This window comes from Antedon mediterranea, chromosome 10, assembly GCF_964355755.1.
Source record: "Antedon mediterranea chromosome 10, ecAntMedi1.1, whole genome shotgun sequence".
In the NCBI taxonomy this organism is placed as follows: Eukaryota; Metazoa; Echinodermata; class Crinoidea; order Comatulida; family Antedonidae; genus Antedon; species Antedon mediterranea.
The window spans coordinates 14,107,243-14,124,370 of NC_092679.1; the positions used below are offsets into that span (position 1 = coordinate 14,107,243).

The 17,128-nt window shown below is 35.5% G+C and overlaps 2 protein-coding genes across 2 annotated transcripts; both read right to left on the reverse strand.

The window, feature by feature from the left end:
- Positions 1–3,621: 3,621 nt before the first annotated feature.
- On the reverse strand, positions 3,622–4,648 carry LOC140061269 (uncharacterized). The gene is made up of 3 exons (XM_072107776.1): positions 4,626–4,648; positions 4,277–4,398; positions 3,622–4,181 (listed from the first exon to the last, which is right to left on the reverse strand). The coding sequence occupies exons 1-3, from the start codon at positions 4,646–4,648 to the stop codon at positions 3,622–3,624; spliced, it is 705 nt and encodes a 234-aa protein (XP_071963877.1).
- Positions 4,649–8,379: 3,731 nt separating this feature from the next.
- LOC140061039 (uncharacterized) lies at positions 8,380–9,340 on the reverse strand. Its single transcript, XM_072107447.1, has 2 exons — positions 9,155–9,340; positions 8,380–9,005 (listed from the first exon to the last, which is right to left on the reverse strand). Exons 1-2 carry the CDS (start codon positions 9,186–9,188, stop codon positions 8,446–8,448), a joined length of 594 nt encoding a protein of 197 aa, XP_071963548.1. The 5' UTR covers positions 9,189–9,340; the 3' UTR covers positions 8,380–8,445.
- Positions 9,341–17,128: the final 7,788 nt, after the last annotated feature.

Genomic DNA, 17,128 nt, shown 5'->3' on the forward strand with positions numbered 1-17,128 from the left:
TGCGACCCGATGGTTACGTAACCAACTATGCACTTCAAGGTGGCGTTAATTGTTTAAATATCAACGCTCACAGCATTGTAAACAAGTCATTGTGTTTACAATCAGTGCTTGTAACCGAAACAATTGACATCGTTTTCATGACTGAATCATGGCTAGATGGTCATATAAATTCCACTGAAATATTCCCCAAAGAATATGCTGTTTTTAGAAAGGATCGCAATCGTCATGGAGGTGGTGTTGTTGTTGCGGTACATGAGGATTTGCGTGCGACACCATGTCTTAATTATTCCTGTCCTGGAATCGAGCTAATATGGTGTACAATTGAAAGCAAACACGGGAACATTTTAGCAGGGACACTGTACAGACCTCCGGGTAGCAGAGTGGATTTCTTCGAAAAACTCCAGGAATGTGTCGATCAAGTGTTAGTGGACGCCCATTTGTACAGTTTAATAATTATTGCAGGTGACCTTAGCATTAACTTTAAATCTACTGGTACAATTTCAACGGAACAACGAAATATGCAAAACACAGTAGACGTCTTAAATCTAAGGCAATGTGTTAATTTTTACACGCATTACAATAAGAATTCGGCTAATACAATTATCGATCATGTTTACTCTAGTAGTACTGACATGGTAGCTGAAATTCAACCTCACCCAGGTGTCGACAGTGATCATGAAGGAGTTTCCTTCAAACTTCGTATCTCAAAGGAGAACATTTCAAGACCAGCGGGTACTTTTTATGATTATTCTAAAATTTGTCCCCAACGTTTTATTGACAAATTCGCAAATATTAACTGGAACTGTGATTCCACTGACGTGAATGAGTTATGGTTAAACTTTAAATGTAAATTTATTGCAGCTATTAATGATGTTGTACCCCTAAGGTCGGCCAAAAGGCGCCCTAAAAAACCTTGGATCTCAAGGGAGATTCTTAGTTTAATTAGAAAAAAGAATAGATTTTATAAAGCAGCTATTAGGTCTGTAAATAAGGACAAGTGGGATAGATACAAACGTAGTCGTAATGACTTGAAATCTAAAATTAAAAAATCATATAAAAGTTATCTAAAGAACCTTTCCTTAAAAAACGACCATTGTAAACAGTTCTGGTCCTTCGTTAGAAGCTCCAGAGCTAAACCCGGCACTGATACCTTTGTCATTGAGGGTAATCGTGTCAACAACCCAAAGATCATAGCTGAGGCCTTCAATAAAAGATTCTCAGCTAATTTTTCTCATGACTACCCTGACCACCTTTTAAATAATTCTTGTATTTTGCATGCTGGCTGCCCCAAATTCACTGATATCCAAATCACTAGTGCTGAGATATTATCTGTTATTAACAAACTGAAAACAGGTAAATCTCCTGGACCTGATGGAATAACCACAACTATGATTAAAGTTGCTGCTATTTACATAACTGAACCATTATGTAAAATATTTAATCTATCTCTCAGCTCTGGTGTGTTTCCCATTGAAATGAAGGCAGCCAACATCATTCCAATCCATAAGTACAGTCAGGTGACTATAGTGATGTTTCTAATTATAGACCGATTTCCTTATGTTCTACAATTGGTAAATTGCTTGAGAGAGTTGTTGGTCAAAAGTTACTATCTTTTCTTGAAGAAAATACACTTCTCTCCGAGAAACAACATGGCTTCTTGAGGGGTAGGTCTTGTACCACCTTTACTTACAGATGTTACAACTGATTGGTCTAAAATACTTAATGAGCGTTCTCCGCCCCATATCGATGCGATTTTTCTCGATTGGCGGAAAGCTTTTGATAAAATTAGCCATAAGATTCTGTTAAGTATATTACATAATTTTGGTATCTGTGATTCAATGCTGGACTGGTTTAAATCCTACCTATCCTGTAGATCTCAAAGAGTTACATTTAGGGGCTCCACTTCCGAGAATATATTGGTAAAATCCGGGGTTCCTCAGGGATCAGTGATTGGGCCAATCCTCTTTAATCTCTTTGTATCCGATCTCCCCTCCTGCATTGAATCACAGATACAACAATATGCTGATGATACTCTCATATACAGAGCCATCAGAAACAAAAACAAAGATAAAGATAACCATAATGATAATGATGAAATGATCTTGCAGTCGGATCTTCGTGCTATTAACAACTGGTGTGTGACGAACAAAATGCTACTAAATACTGACAAATGTTTTGTAATGCACATAACTAGATCTAACAGTCTAACAAGCATGTGATTATTTTATTGGAGATGATAGATTGCCCGTTACGAATTCCATTAAATATCTTGGAATTCACCTGAATCGCAAACTCACTTGGGCTGATCATGTCCAATATGTTAAATCCAAATCTAATCGCATGTTTGGTTTTGTGAGACGTATTGTCAAATGTCGTGATAAAGCTATTATATTGCGACTATATATATCGTTAGTTAGACCATATATTGATTACGGTTTACCTGCCTGGATCCCCTTTCTTAAAAAAGACATCGCTGCTCTTGAAGCTGTCCAAAGGAGGGTCACCCGCACATGCTTCCCAAGATCAGCCAGTCTCTCTTACCCTGAACGTTTGAAACGCCTTAATCTGATGTCCATTAACAATCGCATTAGGTATTTATGTATTAATTTTGTTACCAAATGTATGTACAAATTATATGATGTTAATGTTTTTAAATATTTATCTATTAATTGCAGACATGTTAATAACCTTAAGTTGCGCAATAATTTTATAGCCCGGACTGATTTATTTCATAACTCTGTCTTTAATTTTTTTGTTAGACATTTTAGAGATCTGCCTGCGGATCTCTGCGACCAACTTTTAATTAATATAAACTGTTTTAAGCATATTTTAACAATCTGTTTTAATCTGAACATATGTATATTTTAAAGATATTTTCTTAATTCTATCTTTTTAAATTAACAATTTTTTATAAAAACACATTGCTGAATTTTATAGTTTTATCTAAATTTTAATAGAATCCATGTATTATTCATTTTATGTAAGTATTTCGATGTGGAGAGCCTCTCGACGGTTATTTTTATTTGTAACTTTTAGGTTATCCGGCCTCATTGACTTACTTTTGTATTGTTTTTTTGTACTGTTCTGTATATTGGCGAAATAAATGATATGATATGATATGATATGATAACTACTAGAGAGGTCATAATGCAGCGAGTTGAATTATCTATATACAAAAAAGTTACTCAACAAACACAAGAGATTGACCATTGAGAATGTAGTTTATCTTGTGTATAACCTTTTATTTTCAAATAATTTCATATTAATTCAGACGTTTAAAAAGTATGCAATTATGTGTCTTGAAAATTTATTTTGATCACGTGGTGCCCATGCAGGTTTCCTTTCATTCGTATCATCAAACGGTCGCTTTCATGCACTGTCATCATGCGAAGTTAGACTATGGTTAATTAGGAATAATTGAGATACACTCTCATATGGATACATTTAGTTTATTCTGTGACAGTACTCAGTTCGCTGCCATGATCATTAGAACGAAACATGGCTCTGGGTTTTACCACGTTCTCGTAGTACATACATCTTGAGAGTACAGTAACTTTAAATAAATTAAATTTAAATCATTAAAACAGTCTCTGATACTATGACAACTGTTGTATGGTTTGTCTATTGCCTAGGTCCTTTGTAATTTCGACGTAAACTGCTGCTCTGATTTTGAGGTCGTGTCAGGTCTGGTGGTCTTGGTTCTACTTTTGAGGGTTTTGAAATTTTTCCTGTGGCATTTATTGATGGTAATGTCAAATGGGTATCTTCGTCACTGGGAAGACAAGTTTCAATCAGCCGTGGTGGGCTCAGTTGTGGCCTGTTCGTTAGTCGCCCATTTGGTGGTTGCTTCCTCGCAGCTTTCTTTTCTGTTGCTGTCTGACGACCAATGCTATTCGAGGATCGTCTTCCAATAGCAGCATTATCAAGCGATGGCCTACTTCCTGATTGGATGGTTGGAAATAAGTTAGTAGTACGTCCGACGCTTCCATCTGAAAGTTTTTGTCTTGTGTCAGAAGTGTAGTGGTTGCCCATCTTTTGACAGCTTGCAGTCGTTGAGCTAGAGTTGCCTCTATGGAGTCTTTTAAATAGAGGACTAGATTTACCAGCAAGATCAACCATATCCAGAAGACTTCTTTCGTGCTGCTTCTTTCTTTGAGGCTTTCTTGTGTCCTTGATTGAGTCTGCAAAGTGAAATATAAGTTGCACTTTTAATTAGGTCTTCTTTAATTTCAATCCATTTAAACTAAAGCATGGTAGGCCTAGACATGTGTTTTACCTTCGTGGCGGGAGAATCCTATTTTAGATGACATCAAGTCAGACCCAGAAGCGATATCTGAAGGATGCACATCAAAGATCTGAAAATCCATGTTTGATCTATATCTACGATCGTCAGATAATCTATATAAGACATAGATTTATAAAACAATGATATGATAAATTATTTCTGTAAAAATAACTAATACGGTTATGTATGTAGGCCTATATTATACTGGCATGTGGTGTACCTAGCTATAAGTATAAAACATTGATACAAAACATCGTTTAAAAAATCTTTCAAAACACATTCTATTTTCTATCTTTAAATGCGATTGAAAATTCATTCAGAATATAATTTAGTAACTTACCGTTTGTTTTTTCGTGAATCCATTACGAATTTTGCTGAAATAATTTCGGAGAAACTGTAAGACAATGCAAGTTTGTTTGCTTTAGGAGTTTGTATGCTGTGGTTACTATACTAACGCGATACGTATACAATGGCAACAATCGCGCACTGCGCGCGTTACCATGGCTATATATTGGAGCATGCGCATTAATGCACTGTAAACTGCTGTGTGGCAGCAAAAAACGACATGAAATTACCGTACAAAAAAAATTTGATTATTTCAAATTTACTTATAATAGTCTACAGGCGTGGTCAGCTTTACCTTTACAGTAACAAACACCGAAGCAGAAGAAAACAACAAAAATGAGTAGCATTATTTTCATTTTATAATTATTCTTTTATTTTAATAATAGATCAGGCACACAGCAGGCTACTTAGTCTACAGTAGTGTGTATTTATACCCTTTTACCATAATTATGAAAGCATACAAATCTAAATTTCAATCATTTTAATGATCTCTTTGATTGACAAATTTTGTAAATTATTATCTGAGGATGGTGTAAATGCATCTACTGCAGTTTAGCATAGAAGGCTCCTGGCATTTAACTGCTGCCCAATGACTGTTCTGGGGGGCGGAAACAACTACTGGAAAGGTTATAATGCAGTGAGTAAATTTCCTGTACAAACACAAGAGGTTCATCTTTACAGCACCGCAGTAGATTCATTTCACATGTTATATAAATTGAATACAGTATCCCGAAACTCAACAGGCCAATACATCAATAACTCACAGAGCCATTTAACAATTTCACAGCAAAATCAACAGAACTTCACACATATGATTTTGAGTGAATTGAATAATCAATGAAATAATTTTTACTTTAGTAAATGGTTATATTTACAACAAAGGAATTGTTTATTGCATTTCAATGGAATACCTAAGAATGAAATGAGGTACTGGTATATGTCATTAGAAAACTAGCTTATTACGGAAATATGTAAATTAGTGTTTTTAGAACAACAAAAGAAAACGTTGAATTGAAAAGTAAAAGTTGACATAATGTATTATAACATTTTGTGAGCTTAAAAATGGAAATACCTTTACCAAAAACATTTAGTTAAACGTCAAAGTAAAACATTTTAAGAGTGAATGAACAAATTCTGATATGAAATTGTACATAAAGTGGTGGATTTAACATAGAAGAAATAAATGCCAATTCCTGTTGTTTACTTTAATCTACAATCAACAAATAATGAAAATATAATCTATGGATCAATAATATATTTGAATAAATGATTTATTTAATATGGTGCACATTAGACATTATAACACATTTTGCTTCATGTAAACTATAAATAGATTTTATGTTTCAAACAACAGCTGCAATCCTATAGAATGTAATGAATATTTACCAATGCTTTACATATCAGTGTTGTGATAGCTTCTGCAACTACCCCAATGTTTTTATAGTTATGAAAGCCTTCACAACAGCTATTTATTTGTAAGAATGGAGTAAAGTTTATTATGCTTGTTGATGTTCCAAAGTTTACAAAGTAAAAGTGTATAATTATGTCTAATTTGCACCATTCCTTACAATAGATGATTGAGTGGTTATAACTTGGATTGCTGAGGTCCAAATTGTCAAGCGCTGCTTAGAAACTTAATGGCCATGTCTTTCTCCTCCAACAGCTCCTTTGCGGTTATGTCCATTTTTTCCCGGGCAAAGTCACTAATGCTCTGGCCGTCGACAACACTCCAGCTTGTGTCAGCATACTACACACAATGTTTTTTGCAATCCCTCATGTGATCACCAATAGCCTTTGCTGCTGACATGGCACTGGACAGCTTACGGGCCTTCATCACTGCACTGCCACGTGTTTGGTATACCGTCTAGAGAAAAAAAATAGAAAGTTAACAAAAAAATGATTGTATGTCTCATTACCCTATCCGGCGGAAAATTTTAATGTTTTATACTTTTACATTGTTTATCTAAATAGGCATTGGTGTATTTAAAAAACAGCAGAATTTGTCCTGATATTCTTCAAATTTTCAATAGCTCTTCTACTAAAAAAATGCATTAATATTAAAAAGTATATTTTGAGGTGGTCGAAAACGTAAAAAAAGATGAAAATGAGTTAGTGTTTACACCGACCGACCAACCGAAATTGCTGAAAATGTTTAAAAAAATGTTGAACACATTTAAAAAACATTTATAATTGCCCCCAAGTATTAATATCCACTGTCAAAATAATGAAAAAATATGAATATGAGTTTTTGTTTACACCGACCGACTGAGATATAGAGTCGCGTTTGCACGCGACTAAAAACTTGATTTGTATGTTATTTCAAATTTACATATAACAGGCTACAGGTGTACTCAGCTTAATTACCTTTACAACAAAAACCAAAGCGCAGCAGAAGAAAAAACAACAAGGCCCTACTATGTGGCTGCAGTCGCGTGCTCAAGTTAGTGTTTACCGACCGACAAACCGACCGAAATTGCTGAACATGTTGAAAATGTTTAAAAACATTTATATATTTTTAATTTACACGTGTGTAGCCTGTCACATTTGACGTGCTCGTATAACGTAATGTTGAGTTGAAAAGTGAATCAAATAATGATGATATTATTAAAGAAAGGTTGTAAAACAGAAATCGGGCACAAACAGAGTGCATATTAACATTTAACGCGCAGTGCGCGTACACAAATCTGCGCACTCATGGAAATTTTTTAAACGCTTAAAATTGCCAATTTGGAAAATGTTAAGCGCGCATATGCATGTGTTACATGCGCTACGCACGTAATTGTATTGCCATGATGATTTATGCCTTGAAATTTAGGACTACCAAATTTGATTTAATTGTGATTCATGCTTCTGAAGATATGATTACAAACATGATTTCGTTAAATCGTCCGTAGACCGCGTAATTTTTGATTGCGCACCGTGAAAACAAAACCACATCGATTCATGGCCATAAGGAATATACTGTGAAAAATTGACTTAGCTAGATGAAACTGATATCAAGACAAAGCCAATACAAGTTAGTGCTTACAGACCGACCGACCGACCGACCAACCAACCAACCGACCGATATAGTGAGCTATAAAGTCGCGTTGCACGCGACTAAAAATGTGTAGCATTATTTTCATTGTATAATTAATCGTTTAGTCTAATCTACTTAGTGTATACAGCAATGTGTATCTATACCCTTTCTACCATACTCATGAAAGAATACAAATCTTTATTTCAGTCTTTTGCAAATTCTTATTGGAGAGGACGATAAATGTATCTACTGCAGTTTATTAGAGGCAGAGCTGACTGTTGCGCAAAGACGGCTCTGGGTGGAACAACCGGCCAACTACTAGAGAGGTCATAATGCAGCGAGTTGTCTATATATACAGAAGTTACTCAACAAACACAAGAGATTGACCATTGAGAATGTAGTTTATCTTGTGTATAACATTTTATTTTCAAATCATTTCATATTAATTCAGACGTTTAAAAAGTATGCAATTATGTGTCTTGAAAATTTATTTTGATCACGTGGTGCCCATGCAGGTTTCCTTTCATTCGGATCATCAAACGGTCGCTTTCATCCACTATCATCATGCGAAGTTAGACTATGGTTAATTAGGAATTGGGATACACTCTCACATGAATACATTTAGTTTATTCTGTGAAAATACTCAGTTCGCTGCCATGATCATTGGAACGAAACTTGGCTCTGGGTTTTACCACGTTCTCGGAGTACATACATCTTGAGAGTTCAGCAACTTAATAAATTAAATTTAAATCATTAAAAGAGTCTCTGATACTATGACAACTGTTGTATGGTTTGTCTATTGCCTAGGTCCTTTGTAATTTCGACGTAAACTGCTGCTCTGATTTTGAGGTCGTGTCAGGTCTGGTGGTCTTGGTGCTACTTTTGAGGGTTTTGAAATTTTTCCTGTGGCATTTATTGATGGTAATGTCAAATGGGTATCTTCGTCACTGGGAAGACAAGTTTCAATCAGCCGTGGTGGGCTCAGTTGTGGCCTGTTCGTTAGTCGCCCATTTGGTGGTTGCTTCCTCGCAGCTTTCTTGTCTGTTGCTGTCTGACGACCAATGCTATTCGAGGATCGTCTTCCAATAGCAGCATTATCAAGCGATGGCCTACTTCCTGATTGGATGGTTGGAAATAAGTTAGTAGTACGTCCGACGCTTCCATCTGAAAGTTTTTGTATTGTGTCAGAAGTGTAGTGGTTGCCCATCTTTTGACAGCTTGCATTCGTTGGGCTAGAGTTGCCTCTATGGAGTCTTTTAAATAGAGGACTAGATTTACCAGCAAGATCAACCATATCCAGAAGACTTCTTTCGTGATGCTTCTTTCTTTGAGGCTTTCTTGTGTCCTTGATTGAGTCTGCAAAGTGAAATATAAGTTACACTTTTAATTAGGTCTTCTTTAATGTCAATCCATTTAAACTAAAGCATGGTAGACTTGTTTGACTCCATCTCCTACCCCATCAGTGGTAGCCTACATGGTTCTTAGTTGGGAGACATGTGTTTTACCTTCGTGGCGGGAGAATCCTATTTTAGATGACATCAAGTCAGACCCAGAAGCGACATCTGAAGGATGCACATCAAAGATCTGAAAATTCGTGTTTGATCTATATCTACGATCGTCAGATAATCTATATAAGACATGGATTTATAAAACAATGATATGATAAATTATTTCTGTATAAATAACTAATACGGTTATGTATGTAGGCCTATATTATACTGGCATGTGGTGTACCTAGCTATAAGTATAAAACATTGATACAAAACATCGTTTAAAAAATCTTTCAAAACACATTCTATTTTCTATCTTTAAATGCGATTGAAAATTCATTCAGAATATAATTTAGTAACTTACCGTTTGTTTTTTCGAGAATCCATTACGAATTTTGCTGAAATAATTTCTTTTCGGAGAAACTGTAAGACAGTGCAAGTTTGTTTGCTTTAGGAGTTTGTATGCTGTGTGGTTACTATACTAACGCGATACGTATACAATGACAACAATCGCGCACTGCGCGCGTTACCATGGCCAGATGTAGGAGCATGCGCATTAATGCACTGTAATCTGCTGTGTGGCAGCAAAAAACGACATGAAATTACCGTATTAAAAAAAAATTGTTGATTATTTCAAATTTAAATATAATAGGCTACAGGCGTGGTCAGCTTTACCTTTACAGTAACAAACACCGAAGCAGAAGAAAACAACAAAAATGAGTAGCATTATTTTCATTTTATAATCATTCTTTTATTTTAATAATAGATCAGGCACACAGCAGGCTACTTAGTGTATACAGTAGTGTGTATCTATACCCTTTTACCATAATCATGAAAGCATACAAACAAATCTAAATTTCAGTATTTTTAATGATCTCTTTGATTGACAAATTTTGTAAATTATTATCTGAGGATGGTGTAAATGCATCTACTGCAGTTTAGCGTAGAAGGCTCCTGGCATTTAACTGCTGAAAAAAGACTTCTCTGGGCAGAGCCAACTACTGGAAAGGTTATAATGCAGTGAGTAAATTGTCTATACTAAAAAGTTACTCAACAATCACAAAAGGTTCATCATCTTTTCAGCACTGCAGTAGACTCATTTCACATGTTATATAAATTGAATACAGTATCCAGTAACTCAACAGGCCAATACATGCATGAATTTTAAATATAATATCTGATTAATTGTACATAAATCAAATATTTGTAACAGAAATCAAGAAAACATGAAATTCCGCTAATATGGTCAAATACAAAATTTGGCAAAATTCTGCCAAAAAAACTAGGAAGGCTTTTTTTCAGTAGTTAGGTAGTTAACATAATGTAATAACATGTCTGGTGATTCCCTAGAAGGTGAAAAAAGATAGTGGATATACGGTGGATAATTTTTGCTATAGCATGAAAATAAAATTCTGAAGTTGAATAAAAATACCACAAATGTAAAATTTAAGTTATATTACCTATATTTAGTCATCTGATAACATTTTTTACCACACCGTTTATTTTTCATAGCTTTTTAAAATGCCTCTCTATTTTCAAAATGTGTGTACAAAAGAATAGAGATTTTACTGTGTAATTTGAACTATCCTCCCACTGATAAGAAAGTGCTAATTTTCAAAAAGCTCGTGTAACACAAATAAAATCCCAAAAATTATGAAACATAGGGGAAACTATAGATCGATAATTATTAGAATGTATGATCAATAGAAATTGTTTGCCCACACCTGGCCTTTAAGAGTGAATGAACAAATTCTGATATGAAATTGTACATAAAGTGGTAGATTTAACATAGAAGAAATAAATGCCAATTCCTGTTGTTTACTTTAATCTACAATCAACAAATAATGAAAACATAATCTATGGAATTACAATAATATATTTGAATAAATGATTTATAAGATCTGGTGCACATTAGACATTATTACACATTTGCTTCAAGTAAACTTTAAAAAGATTTTATGTTTCAAACAACAGCTGCAATCCTATAGAATGTAATGAATATTTACCAATGCTTTACATATCAGTGTTGTGTTTGTATAGTCATGAAAGCCTTCACAACACCTATTTATTTGTAAGAATGAAGTTTATTATGCTTGTTGATGCGCTAGAAGGCCCCTTATTTTCCTCCAAGCCACTGATATTGTCTATGCTGAGAAATTTGTTTGTATGCTTTCATTTATACAGCTTTGACGTCCTATCTCGTCCTAATACTACTAATTATTAAATTATTATCTTACATACCAAAGCTCCCAACTCCCAGCAAACAAAATAAGGAAAACAAATATTTCATCTTTATAAGTTTATTTCATTAATTATATATAGAAAATACCTCTTTGGTTCCAGACCACCAATCCCTCGTGTACCGTCTGGAGAAAAAAAATAGAAAGTTAACAATAAATGATTGTATCATTACCTATCCGGCGGAAAATTTTAATGTTTCATACTTTTACATTGTTTATCTAAATAGGCATTGGTGTATTTAAAAAACTGCAGAATTTGTCCTGATATTCTTCAAATTTTCAATAGCTCTTCTACTTAAAAAATGCATTAATATTAAAAAGTATATTTTGAGGTGGTCGAAAACGTAACATACATACATGCATATAACAGGCTACAGGTGTACTCAGCTTAATTAATTACAACAAAAATCAAAGCGTAGCAGAAGAAAAAAACAAGAAGGCCCTACTATGTGGCTGTAGTCGCGTTCTCAAGTTAGTGTTTACCGACCGACCAACCGACCGAAATTGCTGAACATGTTTAAAAATGTTGAAAATGTTTAGAAACATTTATATTTTTTAAATTTACACGTGCGTAGCCTGTCACTTTTGACGTGCCCGTATAACGTAATTTTGAATTGAAAAGTGAATCAAATAATGATGATATTATTAAAGAAAGGTTGTAAAACAGAAATCGGGCACAAAAAGAGTGCATATTAACATTAACGCGCAGTGCGCGTGCACAAATCTGCGCACTCATGGCAATTTTTTTTTAACTCTTAAAATTGCCAATTTAGAACATTTTAAGCGCGCATATGCATGTGTTACATGCGCTACGCACGTAATTATATTGCCATGATGATTTATGCCCTGAAATTTATGAGTACCAAATTTGATTTAATTGTGATTCATGCTTGTGAAGTTATGATTACAAACATGATTTCGTTAAATCGTCCGTAGACCGCGTAATTTTTGATTGCGCACCGTGAAAACATAACAACATCGATCCCTGGCCATAAGAAATATACTGTGAAAAATTGACTTAGCTAGATGAAACTGATATCAAGACAAGGCCTTATACAAGTTAGTGCTTACCGACCGACCGATATAGTGAGCTGTAGAGTCGCGTTGTTGCACGCGACTAAAAATGTGTAGCATTATTTTCATTGTATAATTGTTTAGTCTAATCTACTTAGTGTATACATCAATGTGTATCTATACCCTTTCTACCATAATCATGAAAGAATACAAATCTTTATTTCAGTCTTTTGCAAATTGTTATTGGAGAGGATGATGAATGTATCTACTGCAGTTTATTAGAGGCAGAGCTGACAGTTGCGCAAAGACGGCTCTGGGTGGAACAACCGGCCAACTACCAGAGAGAGGTCATAATGCAGCGAGTTGAATTATCTATATACAAAAAAGTTACTCAACAAACACATGAGATTGACCATCGAGAATGTAGTTTATCTTGTGTATAACATTTTATTTTCAAATCATTTCATATTAATTCAGACGTTTAAAAAGTATGCAATTATGTGTCTTGAAAATTTATTTTGATCACGTGGTTCCCATGCAGGTTTCCTTTCATTCGAATCATCAAACGGTCGCTTTCACCCACTGTCATCATGCGAAGTTAGACTATGGTTAATTAGGAATTGGGATACACTCTCACATTAATACATTTAGTTTATTCTGTGACAGTACTCAGTTCGCTGCCATGATCATTGGAACGAAACATGGCTCTGGGTTTTACCACGTTCTCGGAGTACATACATCTTGAGAGTACAGTAACTTTAAATAAATTAAATTTAAATCATTAAAACAGTCTCTGATACTATGAATTCCTATACCACTGTTGTATGGTTTGTCTATTGCCTAGGTCCTTTGTAATTTCGACGTAAACTGCTGCTCTGATTTTGAGGTCGTGTCAGGTCTGGTGGTCTTGGTGCTACTTTTGAGGGTTTTGACATTTTTCCTGTGGCATTTATTGATGGTAATGTCAAATGGGTATCTTCGTCACTGGGAAGACAAGTTTCAATCAGCCGTGGTGGGCTCAGTTGTGGCCTGTTCGTTAGTCGCCCATTTGGTGGTTGCTTCCTCGCAGCTTTCTTGTCTGTTGCTGTCTGACGACCAATGCTATTCGTGGATCGTCTTCCAATAGCAGCATTATCAAGCGATGGCCTACTTCCTGATTGGATGGTTGGAAATAAGTTAGTAGTACATCCGACGCTTCCATCTGAAAGTTTTTGTCTTGTCTCAGAAGTGTAGTGGTTGCCCATCTTTTGACAGCTTGCAGTCGTTGAGCTAGAGTTGCCTCTATGGAGTCTTTTAAATAAAGGACTAGATTTACCAGCAAGATCAACCATATCCAGAAGACTTCTTTCGTGCTGCTTCTTTCTTTGAGGCTTTCTTGTGTCCTTGATTGAGTCTGCAAAGTGAAATATAAGTTACACTTTTAATTAGGTCTTGTTTAATTTCAATCCATTTAAAGCATGGTAGACTGGTTTGACTCCATCTCCTATCCCATCAGTGGTAGCCTATGTGGTTCTTAATTGGGAGACATGTGTTTTACCTTCATGGTTAGAGAATCCTATTTTCGATGACATCAAGTCAGACCCAGAAGCGACATCTGAAGAATGCACATCAAAGATCTGAAAATCCATGTTTGATCTATATCTACGATCGTCAGATAATCTATATAAGACATGGATTTATAAACAATAATGTTGTTCTAAATGATTTCGGTACAAATAACTAAATACGGTTATGTATGTAGGCCTATATATTGAATTGGCGTGTGGTGTGTAGGTGTGTGTAGCCTACCTAGGCTAAAAAAACATTGATACAAAAAATCGTTCAAAAAATGTTTCAAAACACAAATCTTTTATCTATTTATTAAACATGCGATTGAAATTTCATTTAGACTATAATTTAGTAACTTACCGTTTGTTTTTTCGTGAAGCCATTAGTAAATTATGCTGAAATATTTTCGGAGAAATTGTAAGACAGTGTGGGTAGTAAGCTTGTTTGCTTTTAGACGTTTGTATGCTGTAGTTACTATACTAACGCGATACGTATACGTGGCAACAATCACGCGCTGCGCCCGTTACCATGGCTTGAAGTTAGAGCATGCGCATTAATGCACTGTAATCTGCAGCTGTGATGTGTGGCAAACAAGTATGACATGAACTTACATTGTTATAAATTAACACGACCATTATTATATATGGCTGCAGTTGCGTGCGAAAATTTAAGTTAGTGTCAGACCGACCGACCTACAGACCGATCGACATAGTGAGGTATAGATTTGCGTTTGCACGCGATTAAAAATGTTGAACAATTGTTAAAATATTTATATTTGCCTCCAAGTATTAATATCGAGTGTCAAATAATAAAGAAATATGAATATGAGTTAGTGTTTACCGACCGACTAACAGACCGAAATTACTGAACATGTTAACCGACTAACAGACCGAAATTGCTGAACAAGTTAAAAAATGTTGAAAACATTTTTTAAACATTTATATTTGCCTCCAAGTATTAATATCCAGTGTCAAAATAACGAAAAAAAGATGAAGATGAGTTAGTGTTTACACCGACCGACCGAGGGGCGACCGACCAACCGAAATTGTTGAAAATGATAAAAAAAATGTTAAACACATTTTAAAAACATTTATATTTGCCGCGCCTCCAAGTATTAATATCCACTGTCAAAATAATGAACAAATATGAATATGAGTTTGTGTTTACACCGACCGACTGAGATATAGAGTCGCGTTTGCACGCGACTAAAAACTTGATTTGCATGTTATTCTAAATTTACATATAACAGGCTACAGGTGTGCTAAAAAACCAAAGCGCAACAGAAGAAAAAACAACAAGGCCATATAGATGGCTGCAGTCACGTGCTCAATTTAGTGATTACCGACCGACCAACCGACCGACCCACCCACCAACCGACCGAAATTGCTGAACATGTTTAAAAATGTTTAAATCTGCGCACTCATGGCAATTTTTTAAACGCTTAAAATTGCCTGAAACGTACTCTTATTTCATCGAAAATAAATTTTGACAATTTTCAAAATTTTAAGCGCGAATATGCATGCGTTACAAGCGCTACGCACGTAATTGTATTGCCATGATGATTTATGAGTACCAAATTTTATTAAATTGTGATTCATGCTTGTGAAGATATGATGTGCAAACATGATTTCCTTAAATCGTGCGTAGACCTCGTAATTGTTGATTGCGCACTGTGAAAACATAACCTCATCGATTCCTGGCCATAAGGAATATACTGTGAAAAATTGACATATAGCTAGATTAAACTGATATCAAGGACAAGGCCTTATACAAGTTAGTGCTTACCGACCGACCAATATAGTGAGCTGTAGAGCTGTAGAGTTGCACGCGACTAAAGTGTAGCATTATTTTCATTGTATAATCGTTTAGTCTAATCTACGTAGTGTATACAGCAATGTGTATATATTATACCCTTTCTACCATAATCATGAAAGAATACAAATCTTTATTACAGTCTTTTGCAAATTGCTATTCGAGAGGATGATGAATGTATCTACTGCAGTTTATTAGAGGCAGAGCTGACTGTTGCGCAAAGACGGCTCTGGGTGGAACAACCGGCCAACTACATTGTTCAGCGTCGTGAGCGGACGTGTTAAATCTGCCGCTCCTGGATAGTGTTAAGTCATACGATTTTACCTATGGCTACCACTATTATTTGCCTAGCACTGATATGTTTATGCGTTGTGGATGATTATGCGGTTCGAGCCCAATACTTATCATCATATGTTGTCCATCCTAACTCATCTAGTCGCAGCAGAGATTGTTGGTATGAATCACCACTACAATTTCGATCTAGGCCAAGATTGTTACGGCGTACCAAGCATGGCCATTACTCTGCACCGTATAGGAGGTATGATAATTCCACTTCTTCATTTCAAACATCTTACGGGAAATTCTACTTTAACAATCTATACTTATGTGGAGATATTGAAGAAAACCCTGGACCACAAAATGCGCAACATGTTGGAGACGAAGGTATGCGACCCGATGGTTACGTAACCAACTATGCACTTCAAGGTGGCGTTAATTGTTTAAATATCAACGCTCACAGCATTGTAAACAAGTCATTGTGTTTACAATCAGTGCTTGTAACCGAAACAATTGACATCGTTTTCATGACTGAATCATGGCTAGATGGTCATATAAATTCCACTGAAATATTCCCCAGTGAAAGGATCGCAATCGTCATGGAGGTGGTGTTGTTGTTGCGGTACATGAGGATTTGCGTGCGACACCATGTCTTAATTATTCCTGTCCTGGAATCGAGCTAATATGGTGTACAATTGAAAGCAAACACGGGAACATTTTAGCAGGGACACTGTACAGACCTCCGGGTAGCAGAGTGGATTTCTTCGAAAAACTCCAGGAATGTGTCGATCAAGTGTTAGTGGACGCCCATTTGTACAGTTTAATAATTATTGCAGGTGACCTTAACATTAACTTTAAATCTACTGGTACAATTTCAACGGAACAACGAAATATGCAAAACACAGTAGACGTCTTAAATCTAAGGCAATGTGTTAATTTTTACACGCATTACAATAAGAATTCGGCTAATACAATTATCGATCATGTTTACTCTAGTAGTACTGACATGGTAGCTGAAATTCAACCTCACACAGGTGTCGACAGTGATCATGAAGGAGTTTCCTTCAAACTTCGTATCTCAAAGGAGAACATTTCAAGA